Raw genomic sequence first — 26,902 nt, forward strand, 5'->3', positions numbered from 1 at the left:
TCCCTCCACTTGCCATTCTTTCCTGAAGGTCTTTCACCTGGGCTTCCTTCCTTTGCAAATCTGACAAGCAGCATCATGCATAATTTCTATGTTTTCATGATAACTTTTGAAAAGTAACTTGCAACATATTTCTATTCATCAACTCCACAACATGGCAACGTATGGATACCATGTCACTTTATCTAAAATCTGTTTCACTCATACACGGTTGGTCCTTGAACAACAGGGGCTTGAACTACACGAGTCCACTTGTATGCAGATTTTCTTCCACCTCTGCCACCCCTGAGATGGCAAGACCAGCCTGTCCTCTCCTTCCTCTTCCTCAAACTACTCAATGATGAGGATGAAGATCTTTATGATTATCTATTGCCACTTAATGAATAGTAAATATATTTTCTCTTCCTTATGATTTTCTTAACAACATTTTCCTTTGGAGATCTTACTTCATTGTGAGAATACAGCACATAATACATATGGAAAATATGTGTTATCATCTGTTTATGTCAGCAGTAAGGCTTCTGGTCAACAGCAGTTAAGTTTTGGGGAAGGTAAAAGTTATGTGCAAATTTTTGACTGTATAGGGCATTGGTACCCTTAACCCCCCCACCCAGTGTCCAGGGGTCAACTGTATTTTGTTATTTAATATTCCCTAGTTAACCTCTTTCATATTCTTTCTTCTTGCATTCTCTAACCAGGGACAGTCTCTCCGTTAAAAAGATTCACTCTCTTTTTCCCTTCCATCTCATACCTGTTAAAAGCAGCCAGAGGCTGTGAACAAAGTCTGTGTGTCTTGGGTGGGAGTAGGCAGTTAGTATAAGAAAACAAAGGAAAGTTTTGTGCTTATAGAGAAATAAAGATATAATTAGAAAATTGGGGAGAAGCAGAGCAAGATGGCAGAATAGGACTCTCCAGCCTTCCTTCCCCTGCAGAAACACTGATGTGAACAACTACCTATGCATGAAAACACCTTTGCAAGAGCTGAGGAAACCAGATGAAAGATCACAGCACCTGGGTGTAACACAGAAATAAGAAGGAGTACATTGAAAAGGGCAGGAAGAAAAGTTTCACTGTGTCACCTTCTCCAACTCCAGGAAGCAGAGCACTGAGAGAGATACCATATGCTTGGGGAGAGGAGAAGGAAGTGAGCACAAGACTTTGCCTTAGACCCAAACCACAGAAACGTCTTCAATAAAATCGGGCTCCCAAAGCCCCAGACTCTAGCCAGTACCCATGGTCGGAACCTCCAAGCTCATCTTGACCGCAACCTAAATCCTGCAGCCCCAGGATTCGGTCCAGCCCTGCAAACTCAGTCTCCAGCCTCCTACAGCTCTATTTCAGCCTCAATGACCCCACGATCCAGACCAGACTGAGTGACAAACTGGACCCAGTGGCACTGGGCTTTAGGCCCATCCCAGCAGCAAGCTGGCTTCAATAGCACTGGGTTTCAGGCCTGAAGTGCCTAAAGAAGCCTGCACCAGTGGTGTAGAACCCTGCAGATTCTGGTTCAAGGTTCCCCCCAGCACATACCTGCCCACTGGTTGTCCTAGGCACCAGACTAGCCTGCTTGAGGACTCTAGTAGCAAACCTGCCCTTGTACCATGCCAGATGGCCTTCCTAGAATCTTTAAATAGGGTGAAAGGCTTTCCCGGACAAAGTCAGCCTGCAAAGACTAAAATAATTCCTACTTTCTTAAATGCACAGACATAAATGTAAGGCAACAAGAAACATCAAAACCAAAGAGACATAACATGACCAAAAGAACACAATAATCTCCCCACAGCAGACCCCAAAGCAATGGAGATAACAAACTGCCTTACACAGAATTCAAAATAATTGTTTTAAGAAATCTCAGCAAACCTTAAGAAAATATAGAGAAACAATTCACTAAAATCAGGAAGACAATAAATGACCAAAATGAGAAATTTAACAGAGATATTGAAATTACTTAAAAAATCAAACAGAAATTCTGGAGCTGAAAAACACAATGAATGAAATTTAAAAAGGCATCAGAGAGCATCAACAGCAGAATTGATCATGCAGAAGAAAGAATATGAACTCAAAGACAGGTTATTTGAAATACAGTCAGAGAACAAAAAGAAAAAAGAATGAAAAGTCATGAAGAAAGCTTACAGAATTTATGAAACACATCAAAAGAGCAAATATTTGAATCACAGGAATTCATAAAAGGGAAGAGAAAGACAAAAGTAGAAAGTTAATTTAAAGAGATAATAGTATAAAACTTTGCCAATCTGGTAAAAGACATAAATTTCCAGGTACAAGAAGGTCAATGGTCTCCAATCAGATTCAGTGCAAACAAGACTATACCAAAACATACTATAATAAGCTGTTAAGATTCAAGGACAAAGAGAGAATCCTGAAAGCAATAAAAGTAAAGAAACAACTAACATATGAGGCAAGGTCATGAAAAAACCAGGCATGGTGGCTTACATCTGTAATCCCAGCACTTTGGGAGGCTGAGGTGAAAGTACTGCTTGAGCCCAGAAATTTGAGACCTGACTGGGCAACATAGGGCAATCCTGTCTCTATAAATAATGAAAAAAAAAAAAAAGAGTCAGATGTGGTGGTACATGCCTGTCATCTCAGCTAATCAACAGAGTGAAGAGACAACCTACAGAATGGGAGAAAATATTTGCAAACCATGTATCTGATAAAGGTTATTATCCAAAATACATAAGGAGCTCAAACAACTCAATATTAAAAACAAACAAACAAACAAACAGATTTTTAAATGGGCAAAGGACCTGAATAAACATTTCTTAAGGGAACACAAGCAAATGGCTAACAGATATGTAAAAAAATGCCTTGCCTCGGAAATCATCAAGAAAATGCAAATTAAACCACAATGAACATCACCACATACTGGTTAGGATGGCTATTATCAAAAAGACTAAAGATAACAAATGTTGGTGGGGATGTGCAGAAAAGGGAACTTTGGTACACTGTTGCTGGGAATGTAAATTGCTACAATCACTAAGAAAAACAATATGGAGTGTCCTCAGATAAATAAAAAGTAGAACTACTCATACAATCCATGAATTCCACTACTGAATATATATTCGAGGGATATGAAATCAGTACAGATGCTCCTAGAGTTACAATGGGACCACATTTCCATAAACCTACCATAAACAACATATCATAAGTCAAAAATGCATTTAATACTTCAATAAACCCATTGTAAAGTTGAAAATCATAAGTCTAACCATCATAAATCAGGGGCCGTCTGTATACGGAAGAGATATCTGCACTCCCATGTTCATTGCAGCAGTATTCACAATAGCCAAGATATAGAAACAACCTAAGTATCTATCAATGGGTGAATGGATAAAGAAAATATATACACAATGAAATACATCTACACACTGAAATACTATCTAGGCTTTGAAAACGAAGAAATCCTGTTATTTGCAACAACAACCATGAACCTGGAGGATATTACGTTACGTCAAATAAGACAGGCACAGAAAGACATATATGACATCTCACTTATATGTAGAGTGTAATAAAGTTGAATTTATAGAAGTTGAGAGTATACGGTGGTAACAGAGGCTGGGGATATGAGGATGAGGACTGGGGAGACGTTAGTCCAAGGATACAAAATTTCAGTTAGATAGGAGAAATACATTAAGAGATCTATTATACAACACGATTAATATAGTTAATAATGTATTGTATTCTTTAAAATTACTGAGAGAATAGATTTTGCGTTATTACCACAAAAACGATAAGTACCTGAGGTAATATTTATGCTAATTAGCTCTATGGTAATTATTTATGCTAATTTGCTAGTTAGCCTTTTCACAATGTGTACATATTTCAAAACAACACGTAATGATAAATACATCCAGTTTTTAATTTTAAAAAGTGGTTATGATGGTAAAACAACAACCAACCAACCAACAAATGTATAGTGTCCAAATAAGAAAGGAAAGAAAATAGGCAAGGTAAGCAATAATTACCTTCTTCATCACAGGGCAATGGGCAGGGCGTCTCCCTTCCAGCATCCCCATTATTCACTTGGATAGTGACTTGTTCACAGGACTCTGGAGATAAATGAGATCACAGCTGAGAATCCAGTGGAGCCTTGCTCTGTCCTATTTCCATTTGGTGAGACCCCACCCTGCTTCTCCTTTCTTCTCCTGTTTCTACCTATACCCCTGTCTGTATATATTGCTGCATGAAGGTGTTTGTGCTTTATTGATTCCTGGCCAATCTCTCTCTACTTTCTCTTTTTGCCTTTTGTTTCTGTCTCTCTTCTTTGGTGAGACTCTGCAACTCTTCCCCTTTCTCTCTCAGTTTTTTGCTTCTAGCTTTCTTCCTCCAGGTCTTCGTCATCAGTATGTCAGTGCATCAGGCTCATCCGTATATCAGGCCCCCTCTGTGTCTGTGTGATTTTCCCCTGCTTGTTAAACAGGTGTCTCCTTGCATTGTGCATTAGACTCTTCCTCTGCTACCAGCCAGGGCCCCTTGGCTCGTCCCCATTCACGCGAAACCAGTCAGTCTTACCTGTTGGCTCAGCCTTTTGGGCACGTTGTTCATTTGTTTGTTGGCTTCCTAGCGAACCATTTTTGTCACTGGTTGTACCTTTTCTCTCTGCATTTATCTCTTCTGTTTCACAGGGGTGCTCTGAGAGTCCATTTTCAGGTGGGGTTGTACCTAAACCGTGGTTTGATTCACAGGTATTTTATTTGCCCCCTGCTGCCCGTTACTCCCTTCCAACCACTACAACATGGGCCACTGATGGATGTAAGGTCAAGGCACCAAGCAAAAGCCAGATTCAAGCAGATGCAGGCAGAAAATGGTGAAGCAGGCATATGGGTAAAACGACCAGGCTCAGCGGCACCAGGAACAAGCAGCAAGTGTGCTTAAGGGGTGTGGGAGGAAGAAACCCTCCTAGGCAAGATAAGAACTTGTTACTTAAATCCCAAAAATGGAAAAACTGTAGACGCAAAAACGGAAAATTCTGGGCAATCATTAACACGAAGAGGCAACCCCACAGCACGTTCCAGAATGGGGCAAGAGTAGCAGAGGCTCAAAGAGTAGTAAACAGGAACAACCATCGTGAGATGGGGAATCCGAACGGGGCCAAGTCAGGCTTCGAAAAGAGTTTTCACCAGTTCCTGGCAGGAAGAAATTAGAAGTTTATTTCAGAAATTGAGGTATGGATCTTGCCATCTCTCCTAATCCCTTTTTGGTCTCTGTAATGTAGGAGTTAAAGACCCCATCTAATTCTCAGTGCAGAGGCCATCTGGAGCTGGCAGATGCCACCTAATTATTGAAGTCAGACTCCAGCCTTGATAGTAGGGGACTGGGTCAGCTGCACCCCTGGCTGACAGGGGCCTTGACCAGACAACCCTGCTGAGTGTCCTCTGTGATACACTCCAGTAACTGACTATGGCAGAGTGATCCTGCCTTTGTCCCCAGAGCTACCCTGCCCAGGGCCATTAACTCAGTTTCTTCGAAGTTCTGGTTGCCTCATACCCACCCCTTTTTACACAACACCCTCCCTCTCCACATCTGTTTATGCTTTCTCATTGACTTTTCCATGAGGACTCAGTGTCTGAGTAGCCTCTGCTTCCTCCAGCTGTTGGTATTCTTTTTTTCCGGATCTTTTTGTCTACAAATATTTCCTCATTTTTATTTCATTTTTCTGTTTTTATTTTTTTAGATTCCCTGGACAGCACAGAGTTAGGAATGCAGGCTCTGGGGTAGAACACCTGGGTTTTTCCTTGTTCCTCTGACCCTAGGTAAACTCCATTTGTGGTATCTCTGAATTTCAGTTACCTTGTCTGCAAAACAGGCATATAAGTAATATTAATCTCCAATGGCTGTCATGAGCATTAAACCAACTGCCACAGAGTAGATGTTCAATCAAAGTGAACTGTTAACGGCATGGTGATTTTTGTTGTCTTTTACCCCTTTTTACAGTTTCATTTCCCTTCCTTCGTCATCTAGGTACTTACATCTCTTCCATGTGCACCACTTCCTTTCTGAGTCTCTCTACATGACCGCCTTTCTCTTTGAATATTCCTGCTCTTAAACAACATCCTCACATTTAAATTTTTCCCCTATTCTGCCATCACCAAGTATCTCCCGTGATATCACAAGAAATATACATTTCAGTCTTCATTCCCTGCTCCTGGTCAGAGCTCCTAAAACCCTTGAAACATCCCAAGTCATGACAAGTGAAAAGAGCACTTTCTGTTATTCATAACAAGCCTCTTTCGACCACATCTGGGTTCACGTTAATGAGGTAACTTTTGGAAAGCCCCTAAGGATTGGGGGGTGGTTGCCAGGGGAGCTGAACGTGAGATTAGACGGTTGGAACTTTCAGCTCCACCTCTTGACCTCCAGGGAGGGGAGAGGAGGGATGGAGGTTAACTTAATAATCAGGTACCAATGATTTAATCAATTCAGACTGTATAATGGAATATCCATAAAGAACCCTAAGTGACTGGGTTCAGAAATCTTCTGGGTTGGCAAACACATGGAAGTGCCAGGAGAGTCATGTCCCAGAGAGGGCAGAAGCTCTGTGCCCTTCCCCACGCTTTGCCCTACGTATTTCTTCCGCTTGGCTGTTCTTGAGTTGTATCCTTTATAATAAATGTCAGATATAAGTCAACATTTCCATGCGCTCTGTGTGATCTACTAGGAAAGTATCAAAGCCATTGAAGGCCTTGTGGGAAACTCCAATTTACAGGAAGTTGGTCGGAAGCACAGGCCACACCCTGAGACTCACAACTGGCATCTGAAGTGGGGGGCATTCTTATGGGAATACGCTATTAACCTGTGGAGTCTGTGCCAAGTCTGGGCAATTAGTGGCAGAACTCAATTAAATTATAAGATATCAGGCGGTATCTGCAGAAAATTGGAGAACGGATTGGTGTGGGGAGACCACCCACATGTTCGGTGTCAGAAGTGTTGTGAATATGACAGTACAGGTAAAACAGGAGCCTTTCTTTCTCCAAGGTCTCCTCTTTGATGTTGACCATGGACCATGCGCTGTGGTTCTTAACCCTTCACAACTTCACACAGATCCCCTACAGGGAACTTTCTAAATCACAATTACTTCTAGGTAGCTGGCATCTGTCAATCTGGCCTAGTGACACACTTGGCTCTGATTCCCTCATGGTTATTGAGCCAAGTATGTCTCGTCATGGCCACTTCTCCAGGACCCTGCATCTGGTTAGGAGCTCATATAACCCCCACCTTGACTTCTCCATGGTCCTTCCGTATGTCTTCCTTGATTCACCATCTCCACTCAGAACCTTGGATCCCTAACGTCTCTTAGAGACAGTTTTTATTCTGTCATTTTTACCTTGTTCAAGACTTAGTTGGATGCCAGGCCTCTCCTCCCTCTCTTCTCCATCACTTTCTCGGAGAGGCAATTTGTCTTGGATTACTAAAGAGCGGGAGAGAGAAGACGCAATTAGAGATCTACAGGGACCAGGGACAATGTCTGGAAATCATGCTTTTAGGAATTTCCAGTCCTCGGGTGACTCAGAGCTCAGAGGGTTCCACATGACCTAAAGTTCTCCTGTTATCACCTGGGACAGAGAAGAGAAGACCCCAACAATGAAGCCTCTATTGTCCTACACAGAAAGGAGACACTCAAGATTTAAGGATAAAGGAGTAATGGAAACATTGTGAGCTATGTTACCCTCAAAATTGTCAGATGGCAGGGTAGGTGTATATCAAGTGTAAGGAAGAAACTGGGGAATTCCCTGAGGAGAAGGTCTCAAGTCCTAGAGAGATTCCATTTTTTTATAATCAGCCAGGTGCAGTGGTTCACACCTGTAATCACAGCACTTTGGGAGGCCAAGGCAGGAGGATTACTTGAGTCCAGGATTTTGAGACCAGCCTGGGCCACATAGCTAGACCTTATATCTGAAAAAATAAAATAAAATTAGCTGGATGTGGTGTTGCACACCTGTGGTCCCAGCTACTCAAGAGGCTGAGATGTGAGGAACACTAGAGTCCAGGAAGTTGGAGCTGCAGTGAGCTGAGATTATGCCACTGCACTCCAGCCTGGGCAACAGATTGAAACTCTGTCTCAAAAAAACATAAATAAAAAAAAGAGAAAACCTCAATATCTTTAAAGATGAGGCTAGAAAACAGAAGAACATTGTCTTAATTGGGTCGGGGAGGATGAACAGTTCTCAAATAAACATAACAGAGGACCCAGGGGCAGCTTGTGTGGACTTCAGGGTCCGAGAGTCAGCAGCATCTCTCTGAGGGTGGGTGGGCTGCTGTGCCGGACAGGGTGGTGGGTGGTGCTGTCTCAGGTCAGTGACAGTGAGCCTCAGGGCAGGTCACCCAAGCACCAGGAGCGCCAGAAACTAAGACGTGAGTTGTCAGCACTGGAGCTAGGAAGGGGGATCCCTGCAGTCCATAGAGAGGAACAGAGTCCCTGAGAATGTGGGCAGTAAAGGTAGCACCATTTCCTTCCATCCCCACAGCCTGTACCATCCTGGTTACAAACATTGACTCGAAATTTGTGTCCAGGTATTTGATTTCCTTTTATTCCTTTTCTGACTTGAATATTTGCTACGGAAGTTATTTTATTATTAATTTAGATAAGGTTAGTATTGATACAAATCGATAAGCCATATACAACTACTGCTTACATTTCTTTCCTTGTTCATAAACCTGTAGTATTTCTTGATTGCCTAGTAAGTAAACTTCAAATTCCTTAGCTTTAAATTCCAGACCATTCAATACCTTCCTCCAGTTGATCTAAGTCAGCTCCTATGTTGCTTCTCACTCTCAGATTTAGCCAAATCTAATTTGTCCTGTTTTGCAGACATGCTTTCAAACTTTTATTCCAGTTCCCACAGCATCCACCCTCTTCAGGGCATGTGCCGGTTTCTCTTGTGATGTCTCTATCCCTTATTTGGAGAACTGGATTGAGATCAAACTTGTGGGAATAAAAAGTTTTCCAGGCAAGTACAAAAAATTGCAGGACGTCTTTAATGTGTACCATTTTAATAGTATAAATTATGCATTCTCAGAAAAAAGGTCAAGAATGAAACCTTTAGTTTGGTATAGCACCAAAAAATAGTCCCTGGCAGAGTAATTGGTTTTGTCATTGCTTAATTAATCTTTGTTTCATCCCTTGTGGATAAAGGGTTAGCAAAACCACTTCTACTTCACTGAAGGCAAACTTGACCCAGGGTTAACTTTCTTGCTCATATTCTGAAAACCTAATAAAGATAGCCTTTTTTGCAGTGTTACTAGGCAAACACTGAGGTTAGGAATGACCCATGACTAGTTGACTGGGACTATGTATGGACAACAAATACCTGTGGAGAAGCCATAGTTGTGGTCTTCCTTCAATTGATAACTCTTGTCACTCAGCTTGCTCCTGTAACTCAGCTTGCCTATATGGGGTCCTGAAAGCTGTTACTATGGAGCTGTTACAAGAGACATACACTCCCATAGGCATGTGGTGCTGAGTCAAGGTGGATCCTGCACCCACAGCTAAGTTGTCACTCAGGGCAGGTAGTAGTCAATTTGGTGGACTGCTATGTAGACCATTGCAAGGGCTCCCACTGAAGAGAAGAAGCTGCCCTGTTGGGATTCTGTTTCTTACTCTATGCTCTTCTAAGTAAATCTGATGCCAGTGTTGCTCTAGCTGTCCTGTGAGTCCAAGTGGCCAGTGAAGCAGACCTCCAGGTGCTTGTTTTACCATAACCACAAGCCATGAGTTTCGAGAAGACTCATGACATGTCTATTTTGTTAACTACTCTATCCCCACTGCCCAACAAAATGTGTCACATATGGTAGGAGCTCAGTATATGCTTATTGAAAAAAATTGACCCTGGAAATCAAAAGGTAGATAATAAATCTAATTACCATTTTTGAAGCTTTCATAAATGTGAATTAAATCGGGGTATTCCTGCAAATTGACATCGCTGAACAGTGCTTCCAGAACTGGCAGGTTAAATATCTTCTCCAGTTCACTGAGAACATTGTACACCACTCTCTGTACAGGAACCAGGTTTCTGCAAGAATCTTGAGAATCCTTAAAAAATATTGAATGGAGAAAACATAAATACAGACTTCCAAGTTACAGAAGAGCTCTAGAAAGGAATTCTATGGTTACTGTATTCTAATTTCTCTGCATAGGTATTTTCATGTGAAGTTCTATAATTTTTACTTATTGGTATAACCAGTAATGAAAGAAGTAAATCCCTTCTCCTTAAAAATACCCACTGATGAGCCTGATTGCCTCACCCTCATTTACATTAGATGCAAAAAGGGGTAACTTGGAAGGATAAAAGTGGGCTCAAAGTCCTTTAACAGCCTGATCCATATGGGATAGACGTAGCAGGCAATCCATGAGTGGCTGTTTGTTGGCTGGACAACCCCTGCTCTGCCCCCAAGACTGATTTGGCCTGAAGGGCTCAAGGAAACCAGGCCACCATTCTCCCCTTGCTGTGAACTTGGCCACAGAGGAAGCACATTCATAGCCGGAGATGACTCGCTGCTCTGTGTCTCCAGCAGGGCCTGTGGGTGGAATTTACCCATAGTCCCAGACTCCAGAAATGCACAAAAAAAGGAAAGACAAAGAAAACGAATGTGTTGGAGAAAGAAGAACAAGCATTTACCTCCAAATTTGTCCTCTCTAGACACCAATTCCCTGTGGGTTTTAATGTTCTCAGATCTAGGTATTTTAAATTGATGCTAATTGAAATAAAATGCTCTGTTAATTATGATTTCAGTAAATCAATTCATTAAAATTATTTTTAAATTTTGGTTTATGTTATAGTGTATGAATTCTACAAAACATTGTACATTTATGGAGAACACCTATTTCTGCTCCAGTTTCTCCAGTACCATTCACTCCAACTCCAGAGGGCACCATGGAACACCATTCCCTCAGATGGAAGCAGGATCGTCTCCGGTGACCTCTGCTTCTCCTTTTCTACTTTACAGGAACACTTACAGAAATACTTGAAAAAGTCCCCCCCTCATAGGAGACCTGTCAGTTAGCAAGTTGTACCCTGAAGTTTTGGTCTAGGATATCAAAGCATAACTTACTTTGGGGCTGGCTTACCAGATTGTGACATAATAAACTTTACTCACTTCAAACATTTTATTTGTGATGAGTTCACGGTCACGGAGGCCCTCAAGGAATGGAAATGTCTTCTTTATTGCATTTGAAATCTCCACCTTATATCTTTTGAAGTGCTTGAATACAGCGTCACAGAGAAGTCTCTCATCTACATCCGGGTCTTCTGTGAACATCCTAGGGGAAAAGGACACCATGTGAAAATGGTCGTCAAGATTCTGAGATGTTTGTGGAGACTAAGACTTTACATATAAAGGACAAGCTAAAAAGAATGAACATATATAAAATAGGTGGTACTCAATAGAGGCCAGAATAAATGGAATTTAAGCAACAAAAAAGATGTAATAGAAGAAATGGAGGCTGTGAAAAACTAATATAGAGGACTGAAAAAGTTCTGTTGAAACTGAACAAAGCCATTGTAAAGATACCTTCACCTAACCATATATGGAATATTTTTTTGAAATAAAAATTAAATTCCTACAGAATCTAGATGGAATAAGCAGGTCATCCACAGAGAAATGAAAAACAGTGGAATAAAAATAAAATCTAACCTTGAATATGCATCTTAATTAACAACTGAGAGAAAACAAATCTGAGAAAGATAAAAATAAGATGTCCCTGTCTAATCTGTAGCTGTTAAGAATGAAATATAATCCTACATCATATCATTAATTCATAAATAATACAATGCAGTTTAATAATAATAATGATACCACACTATTGAGAATTTCATGAGAATATCAATGATATCTCCTAGAATGTTGGATTCTACTTTCTGTTAACATAAATATCTCTGTATTATTGTTATATATGGTGAATCATTTTAGGCATCTGAATTTCAGAAATTGCTGTTGTTTCCTGTGAAAGTAATTTTAAAGTTGAATCTCTAACTCTAGTTCTTAGTTGATTACTTTATTGCTCTGATAATGTTTTAGTCAACGTCTCAGTATTCCTTAATATTATGAAAACTTATGAGCCCTTCCTTCCCAACTAGGAGAGAATTATTGGCACTTTCCAGTATCTAACATGAGGCAGGAAACAATAATGTTACATTTTTGTTTTGAATTTCTGTAAAAAAAGTTTCTGGTTAAAGATCACTAAAATAATAACAAAGGAATTAGATTCACAATGACAAAAAGAATGGCAGAGGACAATAAGCAGATAAGAGATTTCAAATAAAATCTTGAAGGTGAAAAGTGGTCAGAAAAGTGCTAGTTGCAATAGTAGGTAGGGGATGGATGCTTTCAGAGGTTAGGAATCATGGTGCCCTACAGAATTTGTAAGAAACAATGGAGATTTGAAGGGAGACACAGAGCCAAAAACTGATGTGTTATTTGAGAAATGAACAGAACAGTGTATGCCCTGCCCGTCAACCCACATGCTGACCACATGCAGCCAGGCAGCCTCTCGGGCAACCATTGCTGTCATTTTTTCCATCATATGTTGATACTGCCTGCTACTGGATTTCGTACAAATGGAATAAAAGATATATATGCTTTTGTGTCTGCCTTCTTTTGCTTATCATTCGTGCTGATGTGTTGAACAGTAATTTGTTCATTTTTGTTGTTGAGTGGTATTCTACTGTGTGATTCTATCACAATCTGCTTATTCAATTTTCAGTTCATGGTCATCGGAGTTGATCCCATTTTGAGACTACTAGAAATAAAATTGCTGCTCTTGTACAAGTCTTTTCGTGGCAAGATATTTTCACTTCTCTTGGGTAAATATGTCGGAGTGGAATTGCTGGGTCATTGTGTAAGAATACTGTTAATCATTTTAAAACCTGCCAAACTGTTTTTCAAAGACTATCAGAGAGAGCCTTTCTAGTTTTAGCCATTCCAGTGTGTGTGATGTGATATCTCATTTTAGTTTTAATTTGTATTTCTTTAATGATAAAATGATATCAAGCACATTTTCATGTGCTAATTGGCAATTTTTTTTTTGTAAAGTGTCTGTTCAAGTCTTTGGCTCATTTATATTATTCAGTTCTACTTACTGATGGGTAGGAGTTTTTAGAAGTGTTTTGTCTGATTTATGTATTGTAAATATTTTCACCCAGTCTGTAGCTTCTCTTTTATTTTCTTAATTATGTCTTTTGATAGGAATAAATCTTTAACTTTGATGAAGTCCAATTTATTATTTTTTTCTTTTATAATTAATGACTTCAGTGTACTCTCTAAGAAGAATTTGCCACTCCAAGGTCATGAAAATATTCAAAAAGCAATTACAATATAAGCATGGGTTTATATCTGTACTTTCTATGCCATACCATTTATCTGTTTGTCTACCCTTATGCTGATATGAATTTGCCTTAAATATCATAGCTTAACAAAAGTCTTGAAGTCAATTAGAAAAGATTGTCTTGGATTTTCTAGATTCTTTGCTTTTATACATATCTTTTCAAATCAATTTGTCAATTTCTACAAGAAAAGACTTTAGGATTTTTTTTGGATTTGAATTGAAGCTACAGATAAATTTGGGGAAGCTGACAACAATATTGAGCCTCCAATCTGTTAACATTGTATGTCTCTCCATTTACTTAGATGTCTTTAATTTTACCTAGCAGTGCTTATAGTTTTTAGAAGTCATGTACATCTTTCATTATTCTTCTCCAAAAACCTATTGAAATAAAAAATTAAATTTAATTGAATTTTAAAAATAATAAATTTATTCCTAGTTATTTTATTGTTTTGGTGTCACTTTAAATGATAATGCTTTTCAAATTCCTCTTTTACTGTTATATGAAAATATAATTGGTTTGAAATGTATTAACCATGAATTTATGGCATTACTAAATTCATGTATTAATTCTAGTAAATTATTTATAGATTTCCTTTGTATTTTAAAGAAAATATCTATATCATCAGCAAATAGACTGATTTACTGTTTCTTTCCAAACAATTATTTCCTTTGTTTGGTCTTATTTCACTGGTTAGGAGTTTGAATACAATGTTGAAGAGAAGTGGTGAGAGTAGACTTCCTTGCCTTATTTCCAATTTCAGGAACGAAGCACTTAGCAGCACCATTAAGTGTGATGTTTGCTATACCTTTATACATATTCCTGCTTCTTTCTTTCCTTCCTTCCTTCTTTCCTTTCTAAAAGATTTGAAAATAACTACTGATTGAGTGAAATCAGACCTTATAAAACTTATGTAACACTGAAAATAAAAATAAAAAGCAGACATAGTTTGCATTTTTAGAGAGATAAAACAAGGAAAACAATGAATTGTAAAAGATAAAACAGGAAGTCCTAGCCCAAGCAGTCAGACAAAAGAAAGAAACAAAGGGCATCCTAATCGGTAAAGAGGAAGTCAAACTGTCACTGTTCACCAATGATATGATTGTATCCTAGGATATAGACCTGATAAATGAATTTAGTAAAGTTTCAGGATACAAAATCATCAGTAGCACTGCTATACACCAACAACGATCAAGCTGAAAATAAAATCAAATCCCTTTTACAACAGCTGCAAAAAAACCAAAAAAAAACAAAAAAACCCCAGCAAAACAACAACAGCAACATCAACGACAAAAAACCAAAACACCTTAGGATATACCTAACCAAGGAGGTGAAAGATCTCTGTGAGGAGAACTACAAAACACTGCTGAAAGAAATCATAGATGACACAAACAAATGGAAACACATTCCATGCTCATGGATGGGTAGAATCAATATTGTGAAAACGATCATACTGCCCAAAAGCAACCTACAGATTCAATGGAATTCCCATCAAAATACCACCATCATTATTCGCAGAACTAGAAAAAGAATCCTAAAATTCATATAGAGTCAAAAAAGGGCCCACATTGCCAAAGCAAGACTAAGTAAAAATTCCAGAATCTATAAATAACTCAAACAAATCAACAAGAAAAAATTCAGATAATCTTATCAAAAAGTAGGCAAAGGATATGAATAGACAATTCTCAAAAGAAGATATGCAAATGGCCAAGAAATATATGAAAAAATTCTCAATATCACTAATTATCGGGAAATGCAAATCAAAACCACAATGCGATACCACCTTACTCTTGCAAGAAAAAACATAATTAAAAAATAAAAACATGATAGATGTTGGCATAGATGTGGTGAAAAGGGAACACTTTACACTGCAGGTGGGAATGTAAACTATTACAACTGCTATGGAAAACAGTATGAAGATTCCTTAAAGAACTATCATTTGATCCAGCAATCCCACTACTGGGTCTCTACCTAGAGGAAAATAAGTCATGATATAATAAAGACATTGTACATATATGTTTATAGCAGCACAATTAGCAATTGAGAAAATGTGGAACAAGCCTAAATGCCCACCAACCAATGAATGGATAAAGAAAATTATATATATATATAACATACATATGTACATACCATGGAGCACTCCTCAGTCATAAAAAGGAATGCAATAATGGCGTTCTCAGCATCCTGGATGGAGTTGGAGACCATTATTCTAAGTGAAGTAACTTAGGAATGGAACCAAGAATCATTATGTTCTCACTTATCAGTGGGAGTTAAGCTATGAGAATGCAAAGGCATAAGAATGATATAATGGACCTTGGGGATTCAAAGGAAAGGGTGGGAGGGGAGTGAGAGATAAAAGAATACACACTGAGTTCAGTGTACACTGCTTGGGTGATGGATGCACCAAAATCCCAGAAATCACCACTAATGAACTTATCCATGTAACCAAAACCACCTGTTCTCCCCAAAAACTATTGAAATAAAATAAAGATAAAATGGAAAAAGTATGAAAAATTATTTAAACAGAATGTAAAGGAAAAATCATATTGAAAGGCAATATTAATAATATTGAAAAAGAATCATCAATATTGATGATATCGATGTTGATTGGAATCAAAGAGAATCCAACTAAAGGCACAACTAGGACAAAATGACACAAAAAATGTCAAAATCGAAAATCAGCAAGTTATGGTATGCAATTGTCAATAAAACAAAAAGCAAGACTGTTCCCATTTAACGTCAAATCAAAATTCAAGAAACAAGTCATGAGACACATGTTTTACAGACATTGAAAAACAATTCACCTCTGGTTTTTGACTCTTTGCATAAACAAAAATGGACAAAGTATACAGGCTCCGGATAAATTAATAAAAATGATTTAATATTTAATCTTGTGACTTAAAAACAGAGAACACGGCTGGGCATGGTGCCTCATGCTGGTACTCCCAGCACTTCAGGAGGCTGAGGTGGGCAGATCACGAGGTCAGGAGTTCGAGACCAGCCTGACCAACATAGTGAAACCCCATCTCACTAAAAACACAAAAATTAGCCAGGCATGGTGGTGCATGCCTGTAATCCCAGCTACTCGGGAGGCTGAGGCAGAAGAATTGCTTGAACCTGGGAGGCACAGGAAGCAGTGAGCCAAGATCGCGTCTCTGTACTCTAGCCTGGGTGACAGAGTGAGACTCTGTCCCAAACAACAACAACAACAACAGCAACAAAAACGGAAGAACACATATTTCTCAATATCCTTGAAATATATATCAATATTCAGCATAATCTTAGCCACAAAAGAAGTCTCAAAAAGTTATAATCACTAGAGGTGAAACAGACTTCATAAAGAAAATAAATTACTTAAGATTTTAGAAACCAAAAGAAAACACACTGTGTTGGATCAAAGACGAACTAAAACTTGTAGTTAGAGGTTATTTAGAACCAAGAAGAAAGAGAAAACTAATGACAATGAGATTGAATGAAACAAAAAAAAGTTCAACTTTAGAAAGTCTCTATAATTTTATATCAATAAGTAAGAGAGAAAACATATTTAAACATATTCACGAATGGGTTTAAAAGGGAATTTGATAAGTCCTAGCAGCTATTATTTTTAAAATTAAAACTCTTTATGAAATAAAAACCAACACAACATGAAGTCTCTAAAATCAGCAAATGTTATAGTAAACATTAATGGTGAAGTCATTTAAATAGAAAACAATATGGGGATGTCTACCATTACCACCATCTTTTACATATATATGTGTGTGTACGTATACACATATACATATGTGTTCACATATACATGTTTTAGAAGCTTTAGCTAATGCAATAGGATATGAAAATAAAATAATTGATAGAAATACTAAAATAGGGTACAATATGTTCTATAATTATATATGTAGGAAACCTAGAGACCTAATAAAATTCATAAGAACTAGAAAAAGAATTTACTGAGGAGTATATATTAGTCTGTTTTCACACTGCTATAAAGAACTGCTCGAGACTGGGTAATTTATAAAGGAAAGAGGTTTAATTGACTTAGTTCAGTGTGGCTGGATAGGCCGCAAGAAACTTCCAATCATGGTGGAAGGGGAAGGGGAAACAAGGCACCTTCTTCACAAGGCAACAGGAAGAAGAAGTGCCAGGTGAAGGCGGAAGAGCCCCTTATACCATCAGATCTCATGAGAACTCACTCATTATCATGAGAATAGAATGGGCGAAATCGCCCCATGATTCAATTACCTCCACCTGGTCTCTCCCTTGACACCTGGAGATTATGGGGATTACAATTCAAGATGAGATTTTGGGTGGGGACACAGCCAAACCATATGAGAGTATGAATAGAAAATAGATATATAAAACTTATAGTTTTTATTTTGAATGACATACATTGAAAAAAACACTCAGACTCAATAGCAAATACAAATGTATATATTTATAAACATCTGAAAGGTATGAGACCTATATGAAGAAAACTATAAAAATCTTATTGAAGAAAATTAAATAAGATCTAAATAAACAGAGATTATGAAAGGCTTCCAATTACAAAAAAGGTAGTAATTTTAAAACATCCATTATTCTGAAATTACTATGTAAGTATGGTGCACTTGCAACCCAGCACCCCATTAAAACTGGATAAAATATTCCTGCATTAGTTTGCTAAGGATAATGGCCTCCAGCTCCATCCATGTCCCTGCAAAGGTCATGATCTCATTCCTTTTTTATAGCTGCATGGTATTTCATAGTGTATATGTACCATATTTTCTTCCTCTAGTCTATCACTGATGGCCATTTAGGTTGATTCCATGTCTTTGCTATTGTGAATAGTGCTGACTGCATGTTCTCACTTATAAGCGGGAGCTAAATGATGAGAACACATGGACACACGAGGAGGAACAATACACACTTGGGTCTGTTGGAGGGCGGGGGCTGGGAGGAGGGAGAGGATCAGGAAGAAGAGCTAGTGAATGCTGGTCTTAACACCTGTGTGATGGAATGAATCACACAGCAAATCACCATGGCACACTTTTGCCTATGTAGAACATCTGTACATCCTGCACATGTACCCCCGAACTTAAATAAAAGTTGGAAAAAAACCTGAATCAAATAAATATTTAAATGACAGAACAAATATCTGAGTCAGACAAGAAAAATTTGAGAAGACAGTAGTTAAAGGAAGATTTCTCTTAATAGGTTAAAATGTTTTTAAAAAGCAATACAAATATAAAAGAGTATAGAAAAGCATTTTCAATATATATGACAAAGGATTAATATATCTGATATTAATTGGCAAAGACTACAATCTATTAATAAAAAGCAACGAATAGCCCCTCCAAAATAGACCTGAACAGGCAGCTTAAATATGAGGAAATGAAAATGTCTAATAAAGATATGAATACATAAAAATTAAAACATCAGTGAGAAATTATTGCTCACCCATTAGATTGGCAAACAGAATTTCATTAGTGACACTGTGTCACACGGGAGAAGATTCAGGGAAACAGACACTTACTCATCCCTGGTGTGAGCATGAATTACTACAGCCTTTTCAGAAAAGATTTGGCAACATCTACTAAATTTTAAGATGTACTACAGACTGATCCAGCAGATCCACTTTTGGAACCTATCCTATAGAAATAAAAAGACAACATCCATCTTATAAAAACAAGAACTGCAGAACTTTCAATGCTCCCAATTTCTTCAAGAGTGAAAGACAGATCCTTACACTGTTCAAAGGGTCTGAAATGATACATCCTTTGCTCCTCTCCTTTTGCTCATGTCTGTCGGGCCACACTCACCTCTGCTGTTTCTTGACTACACCAGAGATTCTCCACTGTTAGAGACTTGATACTGGCTATTTTCTCTGCTTAGCACAGACACATATATCTATGTAGTGAACTAACTCCCTTGTCTCTTTTAGATCCTTGCTTCACTATCACCTTCTCAATGAGGCCTGCTTTGACCAACCTGTCTAAAAATCACAATCACAATCCCCCTAGCATGCCCCCATATCGCCAAGCCCCTAATCTGCCTCTATTTCTTTTTCTCATGCCCTCACTACTCCCTAATATGCCAAATGAATTACTTATTTACTTACTGTTTATCATATTCTTTATTGTCTCTTTTCTCCTCAAAAATATATATGCCATGAGGGCAGAGGTTTTGTTTGTTTTGTCCACTGATTTTTCTTGAGTATCTGATATATACAAGGTGTTCCATAAGTATTTGTTGACTAGATGCTCATAAATGCAAAATTTTTGTTGAAGCATTTGCTTTTACCAGCAAAAATCCCTCAGCAATAACATATACTCCTAAACCTGAAAACAACCTAATTGTCTATTCAGCTGACTGGTTAAGTACATTACTGTAAATATACACTGTTGAACTATTACATAGCTATTTAATTCTAGTAATTTGGATAGATGGTCATAGTTTTGTTGTTCAATGAAAACATCATGTTTGGATCAATATATTATGATCACATTTTTATAAAATTAAAAAAGTCTTTCATTTGTATATAAAATTCAGAATAAATGTTAGGGAAGGCATGGAACCACTACACCCCAGGTGTTAACACTGGCTTAGTGGGCAGTTTCAGAGTTCTAACCAGGTCCCTTCAGATCTTTCTTTTACCATTTTTTAGGTAATATCAGAGAATAGAAATAATAGAGTAAACAGAATAAGACTTTTTAGTAAGTATATTTAATAACCCCATAACTTATTATAAGTTCAATAATAATATTAATATTGAATAAGTTATGAATAATATTCAACCAACTAGGAAACTTAGAAATTTAAAAGTTGAGTTTGTAAATTCAAAAATAAAGGTAGGCAAAATAATAAAACATTTAAAAATAAATTGAACAAACAGAATGCAAGACTTGTAGGCTGAAAATGGCAAAATATTGCTGAGAGAAATTAAAGATCAAAATAAATAGAGATGCCCATGTTCATGGATTGAAAGACTCAATATGTTTAACATGGCAGTTCTCTCCAAATTGATTTAGAGACTCAATATGATTTCCATCAAAATCCCAAATGGCCTTTTGCAGAAATTGAGAAGCTGATCCTAAAATTTACATGGAATTGCAAAGAACCCAGAGTATCCAAAACAGTCTTGAAAAAGAAGAAAAAAGTTGGAAGACTTATACTTTGTGATTTCAACACTTCTTATAAAGCTGCATGAATCAAGACAGTACTGGCATAAATATATATAAAGATCAATACAACAGAACTGAGAATGCTGCAATAAATCCTTAGGTTTTTGGTCAATTGATTTTCCACAAAAGTGCCAAGGCAATTAAGTGAGGAAAAGATAGTCTTTTCAATCAAGTAGTACCAGTACAACTGGATAGACACATGCAAAAATATGAAATTAGACCCTTACCTCACACCATATGCATAAATCAACTCAAAATGGATCATGGATCTAAACGTAAAAGCAGGGATGGCTTTATGGACATGCATCCTGTGCAGTCACAAAAGGCTCTGTGCTTAGTTTAGTGTCTGCTTTCACTGTTTTGAAATCCTTAATAATTTTTGAACAAGGATTCCCCCATTTTCATTTTTCACTGGGTTCCCCAAATTATGCAGTAGTCTTGTAAAACAGCAAAAATGATAAGACTTTTGGAAGAAAACACAGGCAAAAATCTTTGTGACTTTAGGTAAGACAAAGAATTAGCTACAACAAAAGTATAATCCTTAAAAGAATAAATAAGTTAAAATTTAACAAAATTCAAATCTTTTGTGCCTCAAATATACCATAAAGAGAAAGAAAATATTAGTCACAGTCTGAGAGAAAACATTAGCCAATCATACTTTTAATAAACTACTTGTATTCAGATATGTAAAGAATTCTGACAACTCAATATGAAGACAAGCCAATTAAAAATGGACAAATGATTTGAATAGATATTTCTGCAAAAGACATGTGAAAAATAAAAATGTGAAAAGATGTTCAGTATCATTAGTTATTAGAGAAAAGCAAAACCAAACCACAACAAAATACCAAAATACATCCACTGGAATGACTACAAAGACATAAAATAACAAGTTTTAGCAAAGATGTGGAAAAACTGGAACCTTATACATTGCTGTAAAATGGTCTTTTGGAAACAATGTAAGACAGATTTTTAAAAAGTGAAACATAACGCTACTATAGAACCCAATAATTTCACTCCTAAATATCTACCTAGAAATGAAAATGTATATCCACACAAAGGCTTGTATGCAAATACTCAAGACAGCATTATTCATAATAGTCAAAAATAAAAACAATCCAAATTCCATTGACAGGCAAATGAAAAAAATACCATTGATAGAGCCATATAAAGGAATACAATTCATCAATAAAAAGGAAATAAATATAAATACATGCTAAAACATGGATGAACTTCAAAATATTACATTCAATGAAATAACCCAGTTGTAAAAGACCGTATAATATATGATCCATTTACATGAAATGTCCAGGAAAGGGAAAACTACAGAGATAGAAAGTATATTGGTGGTTGCCTAGGGCTGGAGAATAGGAGCAGGAATTGATCCCAAATAGTCATGAAGAAGCTTTTAAGGGTAGCGAAAATATTCTACACTTGGATTGTGATGACGGTTGCACAACTCTGTAATTCTGTTAAAAATCATTGAGATACACACTTAAAACAGGAGAATTTTACAGTATGTAAATTATACCTCATTAAAGCTGTTAAAAAATAAAGTTGGGTGTGCAGAATAGACTCAGTTGAAGAGTAACTTAGTGAGTCACATTTTTCTTTCTGGAATATAGCTGGGGGAAAAGACATGGAAAATGTGAAAAAAGAAGGTTTTTCTTTTGCATAAGATGTTTCAACATTCTGCCAAAGGGAATTCCAGAAGAGAATAGAAAGAATGAGAATAGGGAAATCAAACTAAAAAAGTTTTCCAGAGTTGAAACTAGAACCTTAGATTTAAAAGGCACATCCAGGATGGGATGTCACTAAGACGGCAGAATAGGAGGTTTCTGGCTTTAGTGTCTCTCCCAGAAAGACTCATTAGCAACTATCCATAGACAAGGATGCCTTTGTGAAAATTTCAGAACCCAAGAGAGGCTGAATTACCTCCCTTGGACCACAAAACCTGAGAAAAACCACATTAGAAGGGTAAGAGGAATGGTTTCACTTTCCTCCCCAGGAGGAAAGTGCTCCTCCCCCAGGCTGGCACAGTGCCACACCAAGAGGTTTTCCCTGAGCCTAAAGTTTCTCCAGTGGGGAGCCTGAGGAGGACATCCAGCTTCCCTGGCATTCTGGGCTGCTTCTTTGGAGGCCCGATTCTGTCTTGCCTCATGGGAAACAAATGGGAAATCAGTGGGACTGGACCACCTGGGTTTGATTAGAAATGAAGAAGTGAGGGCAGGGCTCACAGTGGCCAATGCATAGATCATCATGCTGGTACTGTGCTCCTGACGTCAGCACCCTCTCAGAGAGCTCAGCCAGCAGCTCTGTCCACCTGCAGAGGCAAGCTGGTGGCCCTATTTGGCCAGGCAGCATGGTCAGCAGTTCTAACTAGCTTGGGTACCCAGCCAGCAGCCCAGCCCATCTAACGTGTTTAGGTTTCTGTCTTGCCTGACCAGGGAACCCCCCAAAGAGAATCTGCCCAGCCTCGAATCCTAGCATATGTCTTTTTCCAGGCAGGTAATCAAGCCAGCCACCCTGCCTAACTACAGAGTATGTTCTCTAGCCCTGCTAACTAGGAAGTCCAAATTGAGACCCTGCCCAGGTGCAAAGCCCAGCCAATGGCCTGCATGGGCAGGAAACCAAGCCAATGACCTCTTTCAATGGTGGGCACAGCTTTGGGGCCCCAAGCAACTAGAGATCCCAGCCTGTGGCCATGCCCAGGCAGGGAGTAGAACCAGTCACTCTCCAAATGTAGAACATAGCCTGTGGTCCTACCCGATCACCCAACTGTGGAACACAGCCTTCAACTCTGCCTGATCACAGAGCCCAGCCTGTGATCACACCTAACAGTAGGTTAAGGCCTTGTCCCATCTTAGAGCCTGGCCATTAGCTGCTGCCCAACAAAAGGGTCCAGCCAAAACATCCAAACAACCATAGAGACCAGCAGTGGCCTTATCCAATCTCAGAGCACAGGCAATGATCTGGCCCAGCAAGAGATCTCAACAGAAAGCTCTGCCTGTCCATGGATGCTACCAGCTGACCTATCCAGAACTCCAGGCTGGACTGACTAGTGAAGGGCTTTCCCTGCCAGAACAAACTTATAAAGCCTGGAAGAGGTGATTGTTTCCTCAAATGTGCAGACACCAATGATAAGATGCAAGGATCATAAAGAATCAGGAAAAAATAATACCACTAAAATAAACTAACATGCTCTAATAACTGACTCTAAAGAAATAATGATCTATGAACTTACTGACAAAGAATTCAGAATAATTCTCTTTAAAAAGTTCAGTGAACTATAAGCAAACACTGATAGACAACTCAACAAAATTAGAAAACAATATATAAACAAAGTTATAATGCCAGAAAGGAACAGGAACCATTTTTTAAAAGCCAGAAATCCAGATCTGAAAAATACAATGACTGGATGGAAAAATTTAATAGAGAGCTTTAACAGCTGACTCATTCAAGCAGAAGAAAGACTAAATGAACTCAAAGATAGGTCCTTTGATATTATTTACTCAGAGGAGCAAAAATAGCAAAGAATAAAAATGAGTTTAGAAAAGCCTATGGGATTTATTGGACACCATCAAGTAAAACAACATGCAAATTATGGGAATTACTGAAGGAGAAGAGAGAGAAAATGAACAAGAAGTACATCTAGAGAAGTCATGGCTGGAAACGTCCCACATTTGGGGAGAGAAAATGAACATCTAGATTCATTGGGCCCAAAGGTGCCCAAACAGATTGAACAAGAAAATTTGACACCAAAATATTATAATTAAATTATCAAAAGATAAAGACAGAATATTCTGAAAGCAGCAAGGAAAGTATAACTCATTATGTATAACAGAGCCCGCATAAGGCTAGCAGTGAATTTCTCAGCAGAAACGTCCTCTCAGCCCAGGAGAGATTAGGGTGATATATTCAAAATGCTGAAAGAATAGAAACTCTACTGACCAAGAATGTTATACCTGGTAAAGCTGTCCTTCAGAAGCGAGATAAAAACCTTCCCAAACAAGCAAAAGCTGAAGGAGTCCAACATCACCAGACCTGTCTTGCAAGAAATGCGAGAGGGAGTTCTTCAAGCTGAAATGAGATGGTACCAATTCACAACATAACAATATATAAATATACAAAACTTCACCAGTAAAGGTAAATATATAGTGAAAGTCAGAAATCTCTAATATTATAATGATTGTGCATAAGTCATTTTCAACTCTGGTATAAAAGTTAAAAAACAAACTATTAAAAATAATTATATCTATAGCAATTAATATAGTTGGCTTCATGTCACCACCCAAATCTCATGTTGAATTGTAATCCCCAGTGTTGGAGGAGGGCCCTGGTGGGAGGAATTGGCTCATGGGGGTGGATTTCCCCCTTGCTGTTCTTGGGACAGTGAGTTCTTATGAGATCTAGTTTAAAAGTGTGTAGCGCTTCTCCCTTCACTCTCTTTCTCTCCTGCAGCCATGTGAAGACGTGTTTGCTTCCCCTTCACCCTTCCACCATGATTGTAAGTTTTCTGAGGCCTCCCCAGCCATGCCTCCTGTACAGTCTGTGGAACTATGAGTCAACTAAATCTCTTTTCTTTATAAATTACACAGTCTCAGGTAGTTCTATTTTTTTTTTTTTTTTGAGGCAGAGTCTTGCTTTTGCACTGTCAACCAGGCTGAAGTGCAATGGTGCTATCCTGGCTCACTGCCTCCTGGGTTTAAGTGATTCTCCTGCCTCAGCCTCCCAAGTAGCTGGGACTACAGGCACATGCCACCACACCTGGCTAAGTATTGTATTTTTAGTAGAGACAGGGTTTCATTATGTTGACCAGGCTGGTCTCAAACTCCTGACCTCAGGTGATCCACCCACCTCGGCCTCCCAAAATGCTGAGATTAGAGGCGTGAGCCACTGCACCTGGCCTCAGGTAGTTCTTTAAAGCAGTGTGAGAATGGACTAATATAGTAATTTGTTATTGGAGACAAAATATAAAAAATATGTAAATTGTAACATCAATTGACTGAAATGTGAGAGAGGGGAGAAGTAAAAGTATAGAGTTCTGCATGTGATTGAAGTTGTTGGCTTAAAATAGGATGGTATAGCTATAAAAATTTTATGTAAGCCTCATAGTAACCACTAAGTAGAATAGATAAATAAGATTAAGAGAAAGGAATCACAGTATATCATTTCAAAAGTGATTAAATCACAAAGGAGGGCAACAAGAAAAAAAAAAAGAAAAAAGGTACTACAAAGCAGTCAGAACACAATTAACAAAGTGGCAATAGTAAGTTCTTACCTGTCAATAAATGGATTAAATTATCTAATCAAAAGAAGTAGAGTGACTGAATGGATTAAAAAAAATCCACAAGATCAAACAATCTGCTGCATATAAGTCTCATTTTAGGCTGGGTGCAGTGGCTCACACATGTAATTCCAGCACTTTGGGAGGCCCAGGCAGATGATCACTTGAGGTCGGAAGCTCAAGACTAGCCTGGCCCATAGTGAAACCTCATTTCTACCCAAAATACAAAAATTGGTTGGGTGTTGTGGCAGGTACCTGTAATCCCAGCTACTTGGGAGGCTGAGGCAGGAGAATCGCTTGAACCTGGGAGGCAGAGTTTGCAGTGAGCCAAGATAGCACCACTGCACTCCAACCTGGGTGACAGAGTGAGACTCTGCCAAAGGGAAAAGAAAGAGAGAGAGACAGTCAGACTCATTTTAGCCCTAAGAACACAAGTAGGCTGAAGGTGAAGGGATGAAAAAAGATATTCCATGCAAAAAATGACCAAAAGAAAGCAGAGGTGAATATATTTATACCAAATGAAATATGCATTAAGTAAAAAATGGCCACAAGAGATACAGAAAATCAATATATAAAGATAAAGGTGACAGTTCATCAAAAGGATACAACTGTAAATATTTTTGCATACAGCACTGGAACTTCTAAATAACTAAAGCAAATACTAACAGAACTGAAAAAAGAAAGAAACAGCAATACAATGTTAGTAGGAGACCTTAATACTCTACCCTCAATAATCATAGATCAATCAGACAGAAAAATATAGGGAAACATTGATCTTGAACCACACTTTAGATCAAATAGACCTAACGAACACATATAGAACATTTCATTCAACAGCAGCAGAATACACATTCTACTTCAGTGTACATGAAACATTCTCCAGAAAAAAAAAATCATGTGTTAGGCCACAAAAGAAGTCTTAACAAATTCAAAAGTGAAATCATATCAAGTGTCTTTCCTGGCCACAATATTATGAAACTAGAAATCCATAATAGGAGGAAATTTGAAGAATTCATAACTTTGGTACAGAATATATAAATAATGTAAGGATGTTAAACAACACATTCCTGAATAACCAATAGGTCAAAGAAGAAGCCAAAAAGGTAACTTATAAATATCCTGAGGCA

At 38.1% G+C, this 26,902-nt stretch overlaps 1 protein-coding gene across 11 annotated transcripts in view; it reads right to left on the reverse strand.

Moving 5' to 3' along the window:
* SP100 (SP100 nuclear antigen) overlaps positions 1 to 26,902 on the reverse strand; it is a 191,686-nt gene that overhangs the window by 153,914 nt on the left and 10,870 nt on the right. For all 11 annotated transcript variants that reach the window (XM_033229902.1, XM_033229899.1, XM_033229901.1 and 8 more), the window contains 6 exons: positions 11,110 to 11,272; positions 9,877 to 10,045; positions 7,340 to 7,423; positions 5,079 to 5,141; positions 4,528 to 4,677; positions 3,981 to 4,064 (listed from right to left, as the gene is read on the reverse strand). In XM_033229902.1, coding sequence (XP_033085793.1) covers positions 3,981 to 4,064; positions 4,528 to 4,677; positions 5,079 to 5,141; positions 7,340 to 7,423; positions 9,877 to 10,045; positions 11,110 to 11,272 — 713 coding nt within the window. The remainder of the gene's footprint in view (positions 1 to 3,980; positions 4,065 to 4,527; positions 4,678 to 5,078; positions 5,142 to 7,339; positions 7,424 to 9,876; positions 10,046 to 11,109; positions 11,273 to 26,902) is intronic.

Source organism: Trachypithecus francoisi, unplaced genomic scaffold, assembly GCF_009764315.1.
Source record: "Trachypithecus francoisi isolate TF-2019V2 unplaced genomic scaffold, Tfra_2.0 Lachesis_group13, whole genome shotgun sequence".
NCBI lineage: Eukaryota > Metazoa > Chordata > Mammalia > Primates > Cercopithecidae > Trachypithecus > Trachypithecus francoisi.